Source organism: Pollachius pollachius (genome assembly GCF_949987615.1).
Source record: "Pollachius pollachius genome assembly, chromosome: 2".
NCBI lineage: Eukaryota > Metazoa > Chordata > Actinopteri > Gadiformes > Gadidae > Pollachius > Pollachius pollachius.
The window spans coordinates 38904009-38923680 of record NC_136935.1 but is presented as its reverse complement, the minus strand read 5'-3'; the positions used below and the strand labels follow the sequence as shown (position 1 = coordinate 38923680).

At 43.0% G+C, this 19672-nt stretch overlaps 1 protein-coding gene across 3 annotated transcripts; it reads right to left on the bottom strand.

The window, feature by feature from the left end:
• Positions 1 to 187: 187 nt before the first annotated feature.
• Positions 188 to 11472, bottom strand: psip1a (PC4 and SFRS1 interacting protein 1a). Of its 3 annotated transcripts, none has more exons than XM_079729318.1 (16): positions 11422 to 11472; positions 10865 to 10953; positions 10689 to 10765; positions 10230 to 10368; positions 9792 to 9881; positions 7602 to 7661; positions 7269 to 7329; positions 7068 to 7161; positions 6640 to 6826; positions 6196 to 6278; positions 6012 to 6067; positions 5651 to 5721; positions 5440 to 5541; positions 2596 to 2797; positions 1735 to 1828; positions 188 to 324 (listed from the first exon to the last, which is right to left on the bottom strand). In XM_079729318.1, the coding sequence occupies exons 2-16, from the start codon at positions 10934 to 10936 to the stop codon at positions 294 to 296; spliced, it is 1419 nt and encodes a 472-aa protein (XP_079585444.1). In that variant the 5' UTR covers positions 10937 to 10953; positions 11422 to 11472; the 3' UTR covers positions 188 to 293. The 3 variants fall into 3 exon arrangements, with proteins under 3 accessions (XP_079585444.1, XP_079585443.1, XP_079585445.1); XM_079729317.1 differs by lacking the exon at positions 11422 to 11472 and adding an exon at positions 8412 to 8531 and having other exon boundaries at positions 10865 to 10969; XM_079729319.1 differs by lacking the exon at positions 7602 to 7661.
• Between the last annotated feature and the right edge of the window lie 8200 nt (positions 11473 to 19672).

The following is a 19672-nucleotide window of genomic DNA, read 5'->3' as shown; positions in this document are numbered from 1 at the left end:
CTCAACATCTCTATTAAACCCAGGGTTTGGCAGCTTGAAACCTCTTTAATTCAAATGTGCGTTTTGAATTCTCTTTTTTAAGCAAGCCATCCTAGTGAACAGCCGAACTAAAAGCATTAAAAAAAAAGGTTTTGACAATGTTACCTGTGGACAAACTATATGCATTTCACAGAACCGTGAGGTACATCAATAGGCCACAGTATTGGAATCTGATGCCAGTTTTGTAAATATACGTTAAGACAATGTCATGTAAGAAAACTGAGGGAAAAGTAATTTCTCCAGAAATGTTTGACTCAAATGGAATCTTCCACGCATTTCCCAGTACTGCAAAAAAAAAGTATCAACAGTTTATCAATACAATATCAAAGAAAGTGTTTGAGTTGCTTCCATTTAGTACGTTCCCATCCTAGAACTTTGTTTCGTAGGATTACTTTTCACTTTTCCCTTTTCTAGAAAGCAGTTTTACTGGGTTTTCTTTCGATCCTTTTGATTCTTTTGAATCCTTTTGATTCGATTTGTTGTCTGTTTGAGGTCTGGGTTTAGTCTGGAATGTTGACCTTCTTTTGACGAGTATGTGAACTCTCGTCATTCTCATCAAAGGGCTTGACACACTGGTTGATTTGAACCTACCCATGAATAATCTGACCAAAACTTGTGATCAGAATATTAGCTTCTAACACTACAGAACCCAAATGAGTCCATCAATCAATGGTGTCACATGATGTGAGCCGTGAGCTGCTGCAGTAAAACAAACCATGACATTACACCCCCATGCTTCACAGTTGGTAGGTTTTTGTGCTCAAATCCTGTCTTTGGTATGCGCCAAACATGCCTGTAACTGTGCCCAAATAATTATATTTTGGATCAATCTGTCAAACACATTGTTCCAGAAGTCCTGTGCCGTGTTCCAATAGCCATACTTCCATGAGTACACTTAAACGTAGTACACTATCCGTACTCACTAATTGCGCTAATTGTCAGTGTTGTTCCAAATCGAATACTCCGTTTTGTACTAACCAGAAATTACGATCACGCCTGCCGCCGCGGCTCCTCCCCCGCAATAAACGTCCCGCTTTGAACGGTGAACTCTTTACGCCTGGCAGCTATAAAAAGTTATAAAAGCTATAAAAACTACAAAACGACTTAATGCAGGCTATGTGGAAAATGCGCCGACTTTGGCCCAGCCTGGCTCCGCCCTCTTCCGCTAAGTATACTTATTTTCGCCCGATCTGAATTGGAATACCTACATACTCAAACTAAGGCTAGTAAGTAGGGATAGTATGGATATTGGAACACGGCACTGGTCTTTCTCTAGGTGTCCTCTGGCTTACTTGCCTTGATGTTTTTTTGGACAGCAAGGGTTGGGCATGTTTGCAGTTGTCCTAAATGTCTTCCACTTGTCACAAGTCTGGGGGGGTTATGGTTAGGATGACGGGAGGGTTGTCCTAACTTTTCCCTCAAAAGAAAATTTAATTTATACTAATTATATCTTCCAAATAATTAAATAGTTATAATACATTAATCTCTAAATCATGTTATTAAATGTCCATATGTCTACATATGTGTTAAAAGGCAAACATTTTCATGGGGTGTCTTAACTTTTCCACATGACTGTATGCCTTGTAGAAAACGTCCCGAGAATGAACTAACCCGGTTGTTCTGATGGCCCCCGCTATATTGATGATCTATAGAGACACACACGCCCAGGGCTGAATGGACACCTTTTTGTCTTACCTATTATCTCCAAGTGTGGTCTCCTCATCAGCCTTTTCCCTCTCAGAATCCTTCTTGTCCAACAAGTTGAAATCACCATTGGGGATCTTGTTATCTTTTTTTTGTCAAAGAGAACACGAACATGAACACACACACACACACACACACACACACACACACACACACACACACACACACACACACACACACACACACACACACACACACACACACACACACACACAATGAATAACCTAGCCCCACTCAAAAGGAGGATTCACAAGCGCATGTGATAACACATGCCTCAGCCTGAGCACCACTGAGGTGAAAGGGATAGTTTGGTCAATTGGACATGCTTTAGTCTACAACAGAACCTCTCATTGTGGATGGTGCTACTCCAGTGAATGGTCGGGCCTGGGATCGGAGGAAGTGGTGGAAAGCCTCCTGATCACACCGATTGGTTTAGTGCTTCATGCAGAGTAATCACAGTAGGATCGTACAATGTCAAAGTAGGCTACATGACGAGTTTGTGAGACGCCTGAAGAGCAACCATTTTCTTCCACACATGAAATAAATTGATTTATGGAACAAATCTTTCATGGCAATGCTTCAAGCAACCATACTCTAAATATGGCTCATTTATGACCATATATATCCAGTCACGTATGGTCGGATTACAGAATTATTTGAGCAGGCTTGTCGTTGACAGTCGACCATAGAAAAAAAGGTAATTCTCCCATGACAAGTTTTCCTGTCACTTTATTTTTAATGTTAATTTGTGCCAGCAGTACATTTACATACCTTTACTGGCCTGGAATCTGAAAAAGCAGCCACTACCTGGCTTTGATTTCAAACTAATCATTGCCCCCACAGTAAGCTCACCTGCATTCATTTCCCGGGCTTGTTCAGCTCTCTTCAGCGCTCCCTTCTTGGCCTCCTCATACTGCCTTTGCTCAGCAATGGACTTGTTGAGCACCTGGCTGATCATGGAGTCCCCCTCCCCCACCAGGAACATGCTCTTAAACTTGTTGTACAGCATGCTGGCCTTGTCCATGATGTCCTGGCTGGCCTTGAACCTGCGGATCTTGGAGCAAGACCACACATCATAAGTGACCCACAAATAGGGAGTCCTGTAAACTCACACTAAAGAGTGTTGGGTTGAATGGAAACACTTACACCGATACTGTGGCCTCGGGTTAGTGAAGCGAAATCAACGGTGTTGGGTGAATCCCAGGGATATTTTAAGTACAAATCAATGTTTAATCATTATTACTCACATTATATCAAAACTTACCGAATGTATATTTTCGTTATGTATTGCAATTTTTATATAAATGATTCATCCACAGTTCAATGAGATTTGGTCAGGTTGTATATAAGATAAGACAGGAAATCCAAGGTGACAGGACATGCAAGCATCAACATATCCTACCATGAGATACAACGATTGAGTTTAAAGTTGACAAACCATATCAAAACTCAATCCATTGTATTCCAAAAAAATGCCTTGTTTAATGTTATCATACATCCAACAGGACATTATGGCCATTTCAAATTCATTTTCATTACAATTTTCCATCCAAATAATCTGTGCGTAAATGTATCCAGAGACAATTGACCTGTTGCTCAGCTCCGCCCTTAGAACGCAGATGAGCCAATCACATTCCAGCCTCAACTATACTCAGACATCAGCTCGGACAACTCTGTTGAAAACAGGGAGGAGGCATATAATAACAATTTAATGGTGGATGTATGTTATTTGTGTAAAAAAATTAAGTCGGTATCCCGAGAGGCTGCAGCATGGGGTATATTTCATCCCCTTTCCCAAGCCACAACATGACAAGAAAAAGTGTGTAATGTGGATCAGACTGTGTGGCAGGCCAGAATACCAACTGAATTTAAACTTCTCACCTTCTGTATGTATTTTTGAAGTTTTGAATATACCCCTCCATAGTGTAATGTAGTCCCTTTCGATTGCTCCTGGAAGAAATGTAATAATTTTTCGCCCAAAACGTATCCAAAATCTGCTTTGATATACTGTCAGCTGAAATTTTTCCATATTTTTTTGTTATCTAGTCTGGTTTGTTTGTCCGAGTTCGTCAAGGCTCACGACGGGGGCGTGACTTAGCGACAGGTCAATTCCTTGTGGGTTCCAACATGAAGGACATTTTAACTTGTTGCATGATACAACACTGTGTATACGTTATATAACCACATTTGAAGACCTAGGCTGGTATAGTTATTCATATGCCCCCTCTAAGGGAATGCGATGTTAGGGGGACAACAATCTGCTATTTGCTGGACCAACAATAATAGCCAATAAAATGAAAGACCAATAACCATTATTTCTTGATTCAACCATGTCATTCTGCCGTGCTTATTAGCGTTTTCACTACAGGTTTAAGCGTGCCGTCCCGTACCGCTCCCGAGATGGACCAAAGTGAGCCCGCCCGCCTCAAAGTGGCTGCGCTGACGTCAGCCCTGTTTGCCGTTCGGGCGAGAAGTTGTCTCTCAAATTGTAGGAATATAGACCTTTAAAAATACAATTAACTGTATGTCCTTGTCTATGTGACGCATCGCCATGCATGCACGAAGAGTATGGCTAGAGTTCTCAACAGCTTCCTACAACTATATTAAAGCCTAATAATAAAGAGTAATATAGGTTTAATAGAAATGCAACCCCAGCAACGCTGGTTTGACAATATTCTCTGGCAAAACAAAGTAGCTCTTTGAAAGAGTTCAAATTTTGGTTAAGATTTGTCATTGTGTAAAGACTGGTTATTGTACAATACCAGCTATTAGTTATTTTTTATATCAAGGACATTGTGTGGCACCCGGGGAAAAATGTCTAAAACATTGTCCAGTGTGTAAAGAGGACTATGAAATAAACCGGCTCTCGATGAGCTATTGAGACTGGGAAGCAAGGGGGAACATTGAACGTCAAACTGAATGCCTTATCCGGATATCATTGTATGTCGCCGTCCGTGTGAAACAACCTGAGCATTCCAAATGCGTCTTAAACAAATCAATCAGATTTTATTGTGGGCAAAACTGTAATGCAAAACTAAATGGGCAATAAAAGTGAGAGTGCTGTTGCGTCATCAGCACGAGACAAGCGTGTCCTCAGTTAAAGACACACCTTCAAGTGTGGAGCCAGCGCAGTGTTGGGCTGCAGTGCTGCACCAGGATAGTAGAGTGGAATAATGCCATAATAGAACTGACATCAATATACAGTCCATTAGTATTGCATACTCCTAATGGTATTCAACGTATATTGCTTCACTATATACATAAACTGCTCGTTTACTTGTTGGCGTTTCACACATGAACCCCGGATCATCTCCAGAGAAGCGGGTCTGGGGTGATCCGGAGTTGCCCTTCCACACATGCAACACACAGCGGGAGATAAGCCGTATCACTTGCTCGTTGTGAATTCAGATTCTCCAGACTTTACACACTTCACACTTTACATGCTAGCTCCATTCTAAATAAAAATGATAACACTCTGCTCTTCCTCTCTCCCCTCCAAACCACGCCCACCCTAGAAAATGGAGTCTTGCTGAAAAAAATAATGATTTCCTGAGACTGCAATACCTGGATTATCAGTTCCAATCCAAACTGAATTAGCTTTGCGCTAGGGGCTGGAGGAGGCAGTAGCACAGGGCTGGATAGCCTGCTACCGAGCCTAGAAGACACCACAATAGACCAGGAGGGAGTTGTCCTCACCTTTTTCAGCGTGGCGATGAGTTCACTGTGTTTCTGCAGGTGCTGCGTGGTCACCTGCAGCGTGCCAATCTCATCCAGCGCCTCCAAGCACTTCCTCACGTCCTGGGGACGGGGGGGCCAGGGGAGGGATTACACATGTTCAAATGAAATGGGATCCATCTTCCTAGTATGATATATATAGTGTGATGGCTAGCCGTATACTGAAACTAACCGGGTGGTCGATTTTTAGAGATATTTTGATTTCCCCATGCAACCTTTGCAGTTTGGATTCTGTTGAGATTTCTGTAAAAAATAATGATCAAATTCAATAGAAGATCAACATAGTTAAAGAGGAAATACAACGTTTGTAACATTTACAGTTGCGTGCCAATAACTGAGGCTCCCTTTCATTGAAGGCTACTGACGTACAAGGATTTTTAGGAAAATAATTAGACATACTTGTTTAATAGTCATGGTTTGGGTTGTAAAGGTCATCATTTACAAATATCAAATTATCGCAACAACTACAAAAGCAATCTATACCACATACGTCATAAGAGGATAGTCATTAGTAATTAGTCAGCACAACTTACCTTTTTTCTTATCCCCTTTCCTTTCTTCACCTTTCTTTGCATCGTCTTTGCTTTGTCTGCAGGGAAACGTGAGATTAGAAAGTTTTCCACTTTCATTTTTTGTTAATTTTGCAAAGCACAGCAGCGGTCTTGTACAACTAGCGTACTGTGAGCCGGTGAGTGAATGAAGTGCCTGTGCACTTACTCCCTGAATTCATCCGCCTTGCGCCGCCTTACATCCTTGTCACTGTCCATGGAGTTCGGTGTTCTTTTTCGATTCTTGCTTTTCTGGTCATCACAAAACATCCCATCATTAAAAATAAAGCTTTTTTTAAAATCTAACCTTTCCTTTATACTTCCAAGAAAACATCAGTAAAATGTATTTGAGATTGTACTTGATCCTTAATGACTAACATATACAGTAAATAAATACAATGCATAAACATTTTTATAATAAACATTATTTGAACCGCTCAATTATGGAAAATTCAAGTCATAACCTATTTCTGCCTTATACTTTTACTTCATTTCAGGTTCATGTATCATTTCTCTGAACATTCACCTCTTCATCTCTTACTCTCAGCACTAAAACACCTCTCATCATGAGTCCCTCTAGGCTTGTTTTACGGTCAAACAGTGGTCCACCTGCCTCCTCGTCCTCCGAGCCGGAGGAGCTGTCCTCCTTGGGCTGTCTCTTCCTCTTGGCCTCGGGCTCCTTCCCGTCCCCTTCCTTCATCTTGCTCTCCTCCTTCCTCTTCCTCTCCTGTTGCTGCTGCTCTGCACTCCTGAACTCCTCCGCTGTCCGCTTCCTCTTCCTGTCCGACTCTGCAGAGTCCCTGGGGGAGAACAGAGACGGCTTGGGATATCAATATCCATTGAGAATCAATTGTTGTAAAAACTATATATATATATATATTTAGGAACCTACCGATTCCTAAATATTCTGAACCAGTAGGGTTTATGCTATCCTAAATCACACATTTTAGAACGCATATCTAAACCAAGATATCCCTGAATCCCTGTTTCTGTACGTTTGTAGATATGGGAGGGGGGAGGGGAGTAGTGGAATGTGATTACATTTCACTGCCAGAGCCCTGGAGGTCCTGCTGCTGGAGGGAGAGGCTCTTCTCAGACCTGGGCTTCCTGCCTCGCCGCTTAGGACCTTCTCCACCTGCTCAAGCAACACCCACAGACAAGACTCTTTCATGTTCACATTTCCATGGACGCATGCCAGTGGCTGAGGGTGGATGAAGGGATGTCCTCAAAGGGATGGTCTACCTGAGGGGCTGGCTGGACTGGCAGGGTCCTCCTCCTTCTCAGAGTCCTGGTCGGCATCACCCTGGAAACCAAGAGACAAAAAAAGAAGAGGAAAGAACTTCCATGTTAAAATAAGGCTGTCATATACTGTAATGGGGACCTGTGAGTCCTTTTAGACTGTATCTGTGATTAAGGGCTAAATTAATTAAATGGCCTTAATAAGGAAAAAGCCATTGATACCATTTGCTGCAGGAAGCAAAAACAATGTCAATGTTAGAAGCTCTTCATCCCCAACTCCATCACCAGAGCAGCCAGCACAACAGGCCTGCATACTTGTTAAAAAAAATAACAAACCTTTTTCTTTCTCCCTCTTTTTGGGTTAGCAGCGTCTGAGGTTCCCTTTTGTGAAGAATCCTTGAACATGAAACCTTTGGTTAATGCCTTTTTGACCAAGCCACCATATTTCACTGTCTATAGCTGTTCTTGGCAAACAACCAATGGTGGATGTTGGAAAAAAGCGAGGTAAAAAAGGAGCAAGATAAATAAAGAAAAATAAGTTGGACAAAATATATGCTCCTTATAGTTTGAGTCTGGGTTTGGGGTTTTAGACCCCTCTAGTGTTAGAAAGCTATAACACATTTGTGCTCGAGTAATACATTTATATAAATTTGATAGGATAAGTGTATTGAGTGCATATCTAAAACACTATATTAAACAGCAATACAAACAGTATTAAGAGACAGCAGACCTGATTTAGCACTTATTATTACTGCCATGCAACTAAAAGGTCAGATAAACAGTGGGAAGGATGCAAATCAAAGCAACAATAACAGAAGACATAAATATCCTCGAACTAATTCCCAGTGTATTCCTTGTTGGCACAGAACAAACCATCCCAATCTGGTATATAAACTGCTGTGCCCACTTACATCACAGGTATTCAACGGTGTTTCAACTCGCATACATATTTAATTGTGATTCCACGTTTGTCCAACCTGCACCATAAAGCTATCATAAATACCCCAAAACCAAAGCATACAAATCAATTACAAATGCCTTATGGAACCAACCACCACCAGAGTAAAACCCCACACGTGCACCCATTCAACACTGGGCAGGAGAACCTGCACGTTCTACGAGGCCAACCCCATGCAAAGTACGTACATCCTGGCTTTCAGGGCCCTGACCAGACACCTCCAGAGACCCTTCCTCCTCCTCCTCCTCCTCCTCCTCCATCATCATCTCCTCCTCCTCATTCTCTTGTCCAGCCTCACTTTCTGGAACCTGAATTCCCCCAAGACACGTCATAGATCCGAGTGTGGGCAGGGTTAAACGAGTGTTTGGAAGAAAAAGCAAAGTTAGTGCCAGGCCTTACGTCCTCTATTCACTTCTTGGGAAAACAGTCTTAAGCTCCCTTCAGCTTTCTTGGACAAAACCAAACTAACAGAAACATGTATAATGCATTAAGGTGCAAATCCCACGTAGGACAGAGAAGCAGAAGGCATGTTAAGGCAGTTGGTAAGATAGAGAGAGACTTAACAGACAAAAGGCCTATGAAGCAGCAGTAGACCTATTTAATGGCAGCATAAAATACAAGAGACTGAACATAAAAGGCTAACTTGGAAAGAAAACAAATCAAAAATTAAGAATAAAACAAGAAAATGAAATGACATCTTCAGCCTGTGGCTTCATTAGTTCAGTGTCCTTAAGTTGGCCCAGTTGTTCCATTCAAGTCATTCGAGTCATTTAGCAGATGCTTTTGTCTAATGCAACTTACAGTGAATTATCATTAGTGATCAGGTAGGAGGTGGCATCTTGCTCAAGCATGCCTACAGGTTGACTAAAGAAATTGGTTACCCATGACCTTTTGGCTCGAAGGGAACCCCCTTACGACTGGACAAAATTATAACACCAGTATTGGTGTTGATTGAAATACATTTCAGGGGGTCCCCCTCCCTGCAGCATGTTCAAAATTGGTCTCTCTATAATTCCATAGAATGAGCATTTCATTCGAACAGTCGAATAGTGGGCATTTAACCCATTTGTACCGGCTGCGCGGAGCAACATTGTATCTACTAGATACAATGTTGCGCCGCACAGCCGGCACAAATGGGTTAAGCATGGCCTTGCCTGCATCAGCATTCTTTTCATGCTTTTATGTGTTTTAAAAGAAGAAAATGATAAGGCAGTTCAGAGCAGACTGTTAACCATATATGCTGAGAACAGATTTAGATACCTGCTTTGATATAATGAATCTAAGATAAATTTCTACTCATGAAACATAATTAATTTTAGCCTATCTATCTGTTAATGGTCAGAGTACAAAACACCCAGCAATTAGAAAGTAACGCAATAATCGCCCGCACTGTTACGGGCCATCTTTGTTCATCAGTCATATTTTACTCTGAGGATAGTATTACTAGAGTTCACACGCAATACTATTATGGGTTGGAGCTTCAATGCATTGTTTCAATCCCTCGTCCCTCATGTGACAGACACTAACCAAGTGTATCATTAAAGATGTGTGTGATTGGATCTACTCACTTTGAATTTCAGCTTTTTGACGTCACAGTCTTCGTCACCCTCTGGACTGCCGTCAGAACCTTTCCCGCCCATCGTATCCAGAGTAGTCGGCTTTAAACCACACAGAACAATACCCACATTCATCACAAACAACACCCTCCACCAGCAGTGAGCAAAAGTAGAAAATTACATGAAAGCTATAATATATAAAACCCACATACTGTATTATACACACACACACACACATATATATATACACACATATATAGACGCACACACACACACACATATATATATACATACACAATATATATATATACATATTATATATTTAGCTTTATATAATTAATATTATACACATCTTGAAATAAGAACAAGTAGGTCTACAGATATTAAATGCTAATTTAATAGAGGAGATTGAAGGAAGAAATAAGGAAAATAAAATAGTGAATGGTGTACCTTGGGTGCAGTTAGCTCAACATTTGGATTGTTCTCAATCTCCCATAAGCCTTCATTGAAGCCCTTTCTTTTATTAGGCTTTGCATACTTCTCTTTGTTAGGATGGTAAGGAAATACGTCTTTTGGACCAAGGAATGCACTGTTCAAAAAGAGAAGAGTACTTGGAATGTTGTTGTTGCCAATCTCACCCACTGTTTTTTTCTAATGAGGAGTTTCCTGTGTCACATGATCATTTAATTATTTATATATACATAAGTTTAGGTCATATTACCTAAAATAAATAGCAATATATAGTGATTTTAAATCCTAAATGTTTGTGCTAATACATAGTCACATAGTTGTTAGTAGTAACATGGTTGGCAAACATTCTGAGACCGATTGTCTTTCAGGCACACTAACTATAAAAGTAAATCAGGTCAGAAATACATAATTTGTGTTAAAGTCAGTAACAATACTGACGTTTCATGGGTGCCAAAGAAAAAGATGGGGAACTTGATGTTGGACGGTTTCACAGCACCGTCGGGGACTTCATCAATCTAGCAGCAATAGAAAGAGACCAGTAAATAGAGCATAAATTAACAGAAGCCACCGTTTATATTACTCATTTCCTGGATGTACCGTTAACCATTACTTACTCTGGCAGGCCAGTGGGGATATCCCTTCATTTTGGCAAAAATCAGATCCCCGGGTTTGTAATCTCGAGCCATATTCACAGTTTTGGCACCTAGCAAACAATAATTAGGTGAATAGACCGGCATCCATCCTCACATCGGAAAAAGTTTACACACGCCGCACTGACTTTAGTGGGCGTGTGGCCTCTCAAGTACTTTCACGCATTCAAGACGGAACTTATTCATGTCAATTCTGTTCGGTCTCCATTAAATGGCCAAACAAATAAATCCACACAGTCCATGTCATTACATACCGTTTAGTCGTTCAAGCAAAAAGCGCAGTGTATGTGTCAATACTAAAGTGAATAGATGCAACATTACTACGGGATACAGAGTTCACCTCTACTAGTGTGCGTAACAGGCAACCTGCTAGCTAGCTCGAGAAATACATCGTATAATACATACAGAATATGTTCGAGCGGTGAACCTTCAGTAGCGTCTCATTACATGCTTAAAAGACATCAATGCTAACTGAAATAATTCACTAAAGGATGTAATCGAAAAGTATAAGGGTTGTTTACCTGAAAGGGCAGCGCTACTCTTCCCGTACACACTGCACGTTTTCCGCTCCCGCGCTGTCCTGCAACGGACTATACCAAAAAAAAAGCAAAACAGGGGGGAGGTTCTATTTTCACTACATTTATGTATAAGTATTCATAAGATGTTAATGCTTATTCTTTTTGATTATGAACCTTTTAGTAACACATACATCTTAAAGATAATCAGTATGCCATGAGATATATATTTTAAGTAAATATATGATACTCATATGAGGATACTACCCCGGATGCAAATGGACGTCACTCGTATGAGCAACTGCTGGTGAGCATAGGATCCTTGGTGGTACTGATGCTGAAGCACACGAGGAATAAACCGGGGCTAAATAGGATTAATAAACCTAACCGCATTACTTACACTAACCCTGTTATTTATAGGGTTAGGGTAAGTGAAAGGTTGAGGGTTAGTCGTAGGGTTTGGGTTATTACTAACGCTAACCCTATTACTTACCCTATTACTAACCTTAACACATTATTTTTCCTCCATCCGGCTCCAGTGTATTAATTTCTTGCTTTTGCAATAGTTAATTTTTCCTTGTTGAATAGCATTTAATCCTTCCTCCCATAGCGCTTATAATTTATTTAATTGGATGATTTATTTATTTTGTATTATATTCCTTTATTTATGAGGCTTCTTCCCTCTGTGGTTTTTAATAGGCCTATGTGCGCTTGATTATCATTAGAGCACTTATGCTATTATTAGTTTTTATTTGTTATTTATTATTTTTATTATTTTTAATTTAATTGTGCGTTATCACAGCACTTTATTGATTTTAATGTTGTAGTTGGATTATGATTCCCCCACCCCTCCCTATCCGAGCATTTTAGTTTTTTTTTAACCTTCAGTGAATTGAACGGAACCAAGCCTTTCGTCTTCATTCCCACTGTGTCTTTCTAGCGCCCCCCAGAGGACAGCCTCCTTTGCTACAACACATTGAAACTAACCACTACATTTATAAAGTAGGCTGGGCTATTTTGCTTAAAAAGCTATGGACATTCGGTAGTTTTACCATCTACACCTAAAATTGACTATTTCTCTATCGCCAAGGTAACCAGAGTAAGTTCTACTTTGATTCACCGCTTCGTTTGATTTTACTTATTAGTTCACCCGTTGCAGCTGGTAAATTTGATTTGGTTTCACGGAAAAATCACCTGTTGCTGCAAGAACTTCGTTTGGCTCTGTTCATTCACACCAAACTGCCGTTTCCCCAACCGTTTAGAAGTCTTTTTCGTGGACACGGTAATCTTAAATTTAATTTCGAAATAAAAATAAAAATATTGCTATAGTAGTAGTTTTATTTGTAGTAGTTCCGGATTTGTCCAGATTATTATTATTTTTAAATTAATTTTGTTTCACATGTTGTGGGATATAAAGGGCTTGTACATCAATGCAGAGATGTTTTGTTTTATATTGAGTTGTATTAGTCCAATCCTTAATTAATCTAAATAAAATGTAACCTAGGCTCATGAAAACTTTGTTTTACCACGTCCCGCATGAACAACGTGGTGACAGTTTCAACCAATGCCTTCCTATAATGAAGAATAATTTCATTATTATTTAATTGAACAACCCAAAAAATCATTAGGCCTACAGGTAAAATAACAACATTCCAATCGGTTGGATAGGAATCAAAATGTTTCTTCCTTTTTCCCCCTGAGGGAGATTTTCCTTGCCCTTAAGAGTGTTCTGTCAGTGTTGGAGTTAAGGATTGATTTCCACTTTCTTTTCAAGTAGGTTCGGCATTGAACAAAATGCTAGGCCTATCCAAAAATGAAAATGTTTTTTGAAATGTATTCCTATTTTATTCCAAAATATAAAATAGAATATAAATCCAAACTGGTTCTGTGACTTTTATTTTTTATTTTGGTGTGCTATATATAACACTAACCTGTTAGATTCACATAATGCATTAATATATTAATAAAATAGACACATCACTCATGTTGCTATAATGGTTAGATATTAAATGATGTGGTATTCACCACTATTAATTGTTATATTATGATATTGATGTAGCCTATATGTTTCAATGAAGACATTATTTTATATGTTCAACATTGTCAAATGGGCTTTTTGCCACTAGATGCATACAGTTGTAGTCATATGTGCATTATGTTTATATTATTTTTTAGAAGGGAAGGTGCCCAAACAATACCTATAGACTTCCCAGATTCAAATAAAAATATTTTAATCTGCTATTAGAAGAAATCTTGTCAACGTTATATTTTGAGTAATCGTAATAATGTTGAATCAGAGATGCATATTCTATAGTATGTATGTATGCTTTATGAAAGGTTTTTTTCCAGAAATAGATAGAGCTATGCGCAGGATACAAACCAATAATTTCAATATTATGTGTCATTATTATTATTATTATTTTTATTATTATTAATAAATACTACAACTTTTCCGCATTATTCAAAATTATTGTTTGATTGCCAAAGCATACATTTATTTAAGAGCATGGTGGATTGTGTGGATTTAGCGCCCTCCAGTGGTTATCTTTTCATTTGGTCCATCATGGCCCCTCTTCGACAGTACAGCTGTACTCCTTCACTATTTTAAGAGGTTTTGTCATATTTCAGTTTCCCTCATCTTTGTTCACCAAACACATAATCTCTATCATTTTGTTTGTCGATTTACAATGCATTGTATGCGTGAATGAATTCATGTCTGTGTATAGTTGTTTGGAATGGGCGGATGGGTGAGTGTGTTTCTGCATACACATGTGTGCATCAGTGTGTATGTGTGTGTTTGAAAACGTGTGAGGATGCATATGTCCATGTGCGGTAATGCATGCCAGCGCATTAAGCACAATGGAAGGAGATGCTGATAAATGTGAAGGACAGGTCCATTAGCCGCAGGATCCCAGAGAAGGGGATTGGGGAGACGCAGGGGCCGAGATGGACAAGAGGAGAGCGGACAAGACAAAGGAAGGAGGAGGGGTAGAGGGGAGACACCGGCCGATGCTCAGGAATAACTCAGAGGAGCTGGCCGGCCCCCCTGCATGGCCTGGGAGTAAGAGACCTTGACGCTGGACCCCAGCCAGACAGGCACGCACACACACACACACACACACACACACACACACACACACACACACACACATGAACGCATACATGCAAATCTATCTGATCTGCAGCCCTGCTCCTGTAAGTGTGTGTGTGTGTGTCAGTGTGTGTGTGTAGGTCGATGAGTATGTGTGCTAGGAGCATGTATATTTATAACTTTGTGTTGCTGTCGTGATAATTTTTTTTTTTTAAGTTAACTGTAAAGATCGCTCTTTGGGCCGTTGAGTCCGGCTATACAACCAATTTAATAACATGCATAAGTTTCTGCTTCTATTCCGAGAGGGACCTTTATGGTTTGTCTATGGCATTCATAATCACCTTCACTCCCACCCATCTCACTCCGAAGCAAAGCCTTCAGCTGTAATTCTTTTGATGTGACAATGCACATTATCAAAATGTTTATTTTGCAATTATCTTGTTAGCACTTTGTATGGTGAATCACTCGCACAATGTGCTCTTTAAAACCTGCGTTAGAAACCAATACATATTGTCTTCAGTAAGAAAGTGTTTGCTTCCATAGTACTTCTGCCATCTATTGATCAAAGCAAAACTATGAACGACAACCGACAACACACTTCAGTGTGACATTGTCTCAAGATCACCTTTCCAATGCATCGTGAGTGATGGTGTCCTTGAGCTCAGTGTTTGTTTGTGTGTGTGTGTGTGTGTGTGTGTGTGTGTGTGTGTGTGTGTGTGTGTGTGTGTGTGTGTGTGTGTGTGTGTGTGTGTGTGTGTGTATGTGTGTGGGGGGGGGGGGGGTGGGGGTGTCTGTGTGTGTGTCTGTGTGTGTGTGTGTGTGTCATATACATGGATTGGCATCTTTCCTTATACTTGCTGGCAAAGCTTCAGCTAGTTGAAGGGGGCTGGGCAGGGGGGTCTTTGGAGAATGATAAAGTAGTCACCAGCCAGGTCAGCATATTCATTAACTCCTGCTCACTCTCTCTCCTTAGTAAGTAGTACTTCTCCATAAAGTAGTAATTCATGTCCCAAGGTCTCAGGGAAGAACACACATGTGTAGCACATGACCTAATTTCCCAACTTAATAGATGTTCTGTGTTTATATGGTAACCATGCTCAGCTGTTTTACATATTTTTTGTCTTGCTGCTATAAGTTATATTTATAAATGACACTACTGTGTTTTGTACACATCACTTTCTTTACATTATTTGGGTAGGTTAAGTTTCGCGATTTCAATCAAACCAATGAGCCGACTACACTAAACTACATGCGTTGTGATTCTAAAGTTATGTTCGTCATCACGTGAAGAATGAATCCAGGGGGTGGAGAAGTGTGACGCTTAAATTCCAAAGGAGGCGTCGTAGAGCTTCCCATCGTACCTCAGAAAGCGTACAGAGAGAGAGAGAGCAGGCGGGGAGGAGTAGGGGAGAGGGGCTCGTCCTGAGGACAGCAGGCAAGGTGTGTGAAGGCAGGGGGATGACAGATGCTTCTGTCAGTGTTCCAACAGTCGCCGCTTTGTGGGAGCAGCGCAAATCCACCTCCACGTCTCCCCCCCGCCCAACTCCTCCTCTTCCTCCTCCTCCTCCTCCTCCTCCTCCTCCTCCTCCAGGTCTCCCTTTAGCTGTCCTTCCTCCCCTTCTCGACAGGCTGTGATGAGGTGTGGATAACAAGAGCAGAGCAGTCCTCACAGCGGTATGGTGTGACCACACTGGTGTGCGGGGTGATCGGAGGAGGGTTGGGGGGGGGGGGGGGGTTGGCGGGGCTGATGGAGGAGGAGCAAGGCCCTGGAACCAGGAGACTCAGGTTTGGGAGAGGAGGGGGGGGAGAGGGGTGTTATAAATGTGGGGGTCAGCTCGTGAGGACAGGGGAAGGGCTCTTTCTCACTGGGCTACGGGCGCCAGCTGAGATGAGGGGGTCCGCGGCGGTCCTTGCCTGCGAGGGAAGCAGATGTTTTCACTCGGGGGCGAGCCAAGTTTTGCAGCCCAACCTTCAGCAGCTCGGAGGTCAGGCCTTTTCGTTAGGGGGGCTGCGTGCGGGACGTTTCGGATGGCAAACGCCTCAACTTTGATGCAACAACATATTAATTACAGAGGTAGACCTATAGGGCAGAGAGGGTTGTAGTGGAACATCCCACCCCACTGGTTCGGAGCCTCCGTCGGGCTTGACATACGGTGAGGTGGCTGCCAGCTCCTGCTCTGCTCCTCCACCCGCTAGACTACCTCCTTATCCACCAGACACACACAACCCTGGGTCCTTGCTCCAGCAGGAAACACTAAACCAGGACATTTAATCACACATTCAAGTTTTTTAATAAATTAAACACAACATTTATGCCCAGGACCACACCCACAGAGAGAGAGACAAACATTGTTTATTTTGGAGTTGATGAGGCAGATACGGAGAACATCTTTATTCAATAGCAGAGGGGAAGGGGGGGGGGGGGGGGGGGGGGGGGTTGCATGCAATTGGACAATTAGTTTCCTCATTCTACCAAAAAAAAAGTCACCACACTCGGTTGTATTACTTTTACAGCGTGATAAGTTAAGACGGGAGTTTCACCTCGACTCAACCTCGGCATTGATTTTCACGAGAAGTGGGAGATCTGGGGATTACATTCCAGAGAAGCGATGAAGACCCAGCTTATTGGCTCTTTTTTTTCGCATTTGGCAAATGGGCTTGACAACGATGGAGGAGACAAAATCTAGGGCTTACCGGCGCGGTACCCGATGGGGGGTGCGGTGGGGGGTAACTTGAAAGCTGCGCTGGGGAAGGGAAGCTGGGAGAATAGGGTTCCTCGTTTAAGCAGTTGTGAATTCGGACAGGGGGTGGCATGGGGGAAATGCTTAAAGTGAAACGCGCAGAGGCCCCGACGATCATCAGGAATTGAGACGTTTTAAACCTTTAGCGGGGGGACTGTGATCAAAGCGCCCACAGATCCCCGCTTGAGTGTGAAAGCGGGACTGGAGGGAACGAAGGGGGGTGGGGGGGGATTGAAGGAGGATCACGGCAGGTTGAAAACAGCGCATCAGCACATTAGCTTTATACAGGCGGCAGAATATACGATGATCAGGGGATCATGGCACCCCCGGGAGGACGAGGAATTTTAGCATGTACCGACCCGAGTGGAGGGGGAGGAAACCAGGCCACAGCAGACGAGGAGGCTTCCTTATCAAAGTTTGATTGAATGTGGGAATACAGCTTCCCAATGCCCACAGAACACGACCGAATACACAAGATGGGGATTATTTTTCCCTCCAAGATACGGTTCACAGCCCCTTTTCTTTGTCTTAGTGAGAGAAAGCCACCGGATAGTAAGGGGATCAGTGTGGGGTGAGGTGACACTTCGAAGACAAGGGCGGCCTCCCTCACAGAGATTCCCAAGGCACACTCCAGGCCGTTTCCAACATATCCAGAGGAAGAGGGAAAGAACAACGCAAAGTAAGAAAAGTGAGAAAATAAAAAAGGATGAGAGAATGAGCGGAAGAAATAAAAAAACTGAGCAAGTCCAAAATGATATTAAAATCAAAATAATGAAAGAAAGCAGCACATAACGAAAGGCAGAAATACAGACGGAAAGTAAGAAGGAAAATCCAGATGGACAGACGGTTTGAAATCCGGTGGGTCAGACAGCCAGGTCTTGAGCTATGGACCTCACGTATTGCTTTCCCTTTAAGTCCAACTCAAACAGAACTCAAACGAGTTCAGTCCCTCCTGCACCACCATGGCCTCTCCCAGTCGTCGGGTGGGGGTGCTTGCTATGCTGAATTATAAATCAAAGAGCACCCACATGAAACCACTTGCTAATTACAGGTTTGGTTTAGTTTATTTTCCCCCGAACACTGTGTCGCTCTACGCTTGTTGCGGATAGTATGAGTGATTTTTTCTCTCAAATAATTGAAATTAACACTTGAAGACGCCATTTACCTGGAGTACAAATAGTCAGTGGCCACTTGGTCATAATTCTGGGCCACCGTGGACGACACTTTCACCCTGTGTCCGTATAGTATTCACTAGAGGTATTTATATCTTCCTTTTCCCTCTAACTGTATTTGTGACTTCCACCTCCACCTCTCGTCCTCTGAGTGTCATCCTCCTCCACCTCCAAGTCTGAGAGTCCAACCCATTTATCACCGGAGGCCATCGCAGGAGGTGTGTGTGTGTGTGTGTGTGTGTGTGTGTGTGGGGGGGGGGGGGGGGGGGGAGCTTCCCGGTGTCTCACAGCCAGAGTGCCTCTGACTTCATCCGCCTCTCTCTTCGTCTAATGAAAGGATAGCTGCATGTCCCGGACGGTCCAGTGAGACCTGCTTGGGGAGTGGGGGGGGGGGGGGGGCAAAGAGTCCAAGTTTGGAGTCTGACCCGGGGCAGTAATTACCCCTCTGGATTGGCTGCTGAGAGGAAACCCCCCAACCTCCCACCGGGCAGTCCAGGGCACAGCTCCTATACCCCCTCCCCCGTCCCTGGAGGTGGTAGTTATAGGTTCGCTGGAGGCGAGGGTGTCACCTGACCTGGCTCCCCGGGGCGGAGCAGAGGGGTCATGGCTCACTGTGTGACCCCCCCCCCTCGTACCACCACCCTCCTGGGCGCGCGGTGGTATACACCACCTTGTTTCTGGGGCCAGAGCATCAGGAGGACCAAGAGCGGAGGAGGAGAGGAGAGGAGTAGAGGAGGGAGGGAAGAGGAGGCAAGAAAAGGATTTGAGAGGAGAGAGGAAGGATGGAGAGGAGTGAAGGAGTGGAGGGCGAGGAGGAGAGGAGGCGCTGGTGGGATGGAAGAGGGGGAGAGGAGTAAGAGGAGGAGTGGAGGAGGTGGGACGGAGAGGAGAGGCAGTGGGACGGGATGGAGAGGAGAGGAGAGGAGGGATGGACCAAGGGGAGGCTGACAGGAAGAGGAATGGACTGTCAGGGTGAGATAAATAACGAGGGCGGGAGCCGTGCTCGCCGGGGCCTCCGCGTAGGGACAGTGACCCCCCTGACCTCTGGCCGGGCTCTCGCGGGGGGCCACCCACTGGTCACCTACATCTGTACTGTCACGTCACATGAGGAGCGAGGGGCCAGGGTCTGTCCCCGTGGCGGCGGGCAGGGGGGAAGGAGGCAGAGGTGATGGTCAACATGGGGAGTAGTTGTTGATGAGCTCTGGCCAGAGACTGATTTTCCAGGGGTCGGCCATGTAGAACACACGCTGCTC

Bases quoted from the DNA above. Each gene is read 5' to 3' on its own strand.
- psip1a (XM_079729317.1), bottom strand. From the start codon at position 10,936: ATGGCTCGAGATTACAAACCCGGGGATCTGATTTTTGCCAAAATGAAG. The intron at 10,369-10,688 runs GTCAGTATTGTT...CTTTTTGAACAG, and splicing joins TTCTTTGGCACCCATGAAAC to TGCATTCCTTGGTCCAAAAG. The intron at 7,162-7,268 runs GTAGACCATCCC...TTGCTTGAGCAG, and splicing joins CAGTCCAGCCAGCCCCTCAG to GTGGAGAAGGTCCTAAGCGG.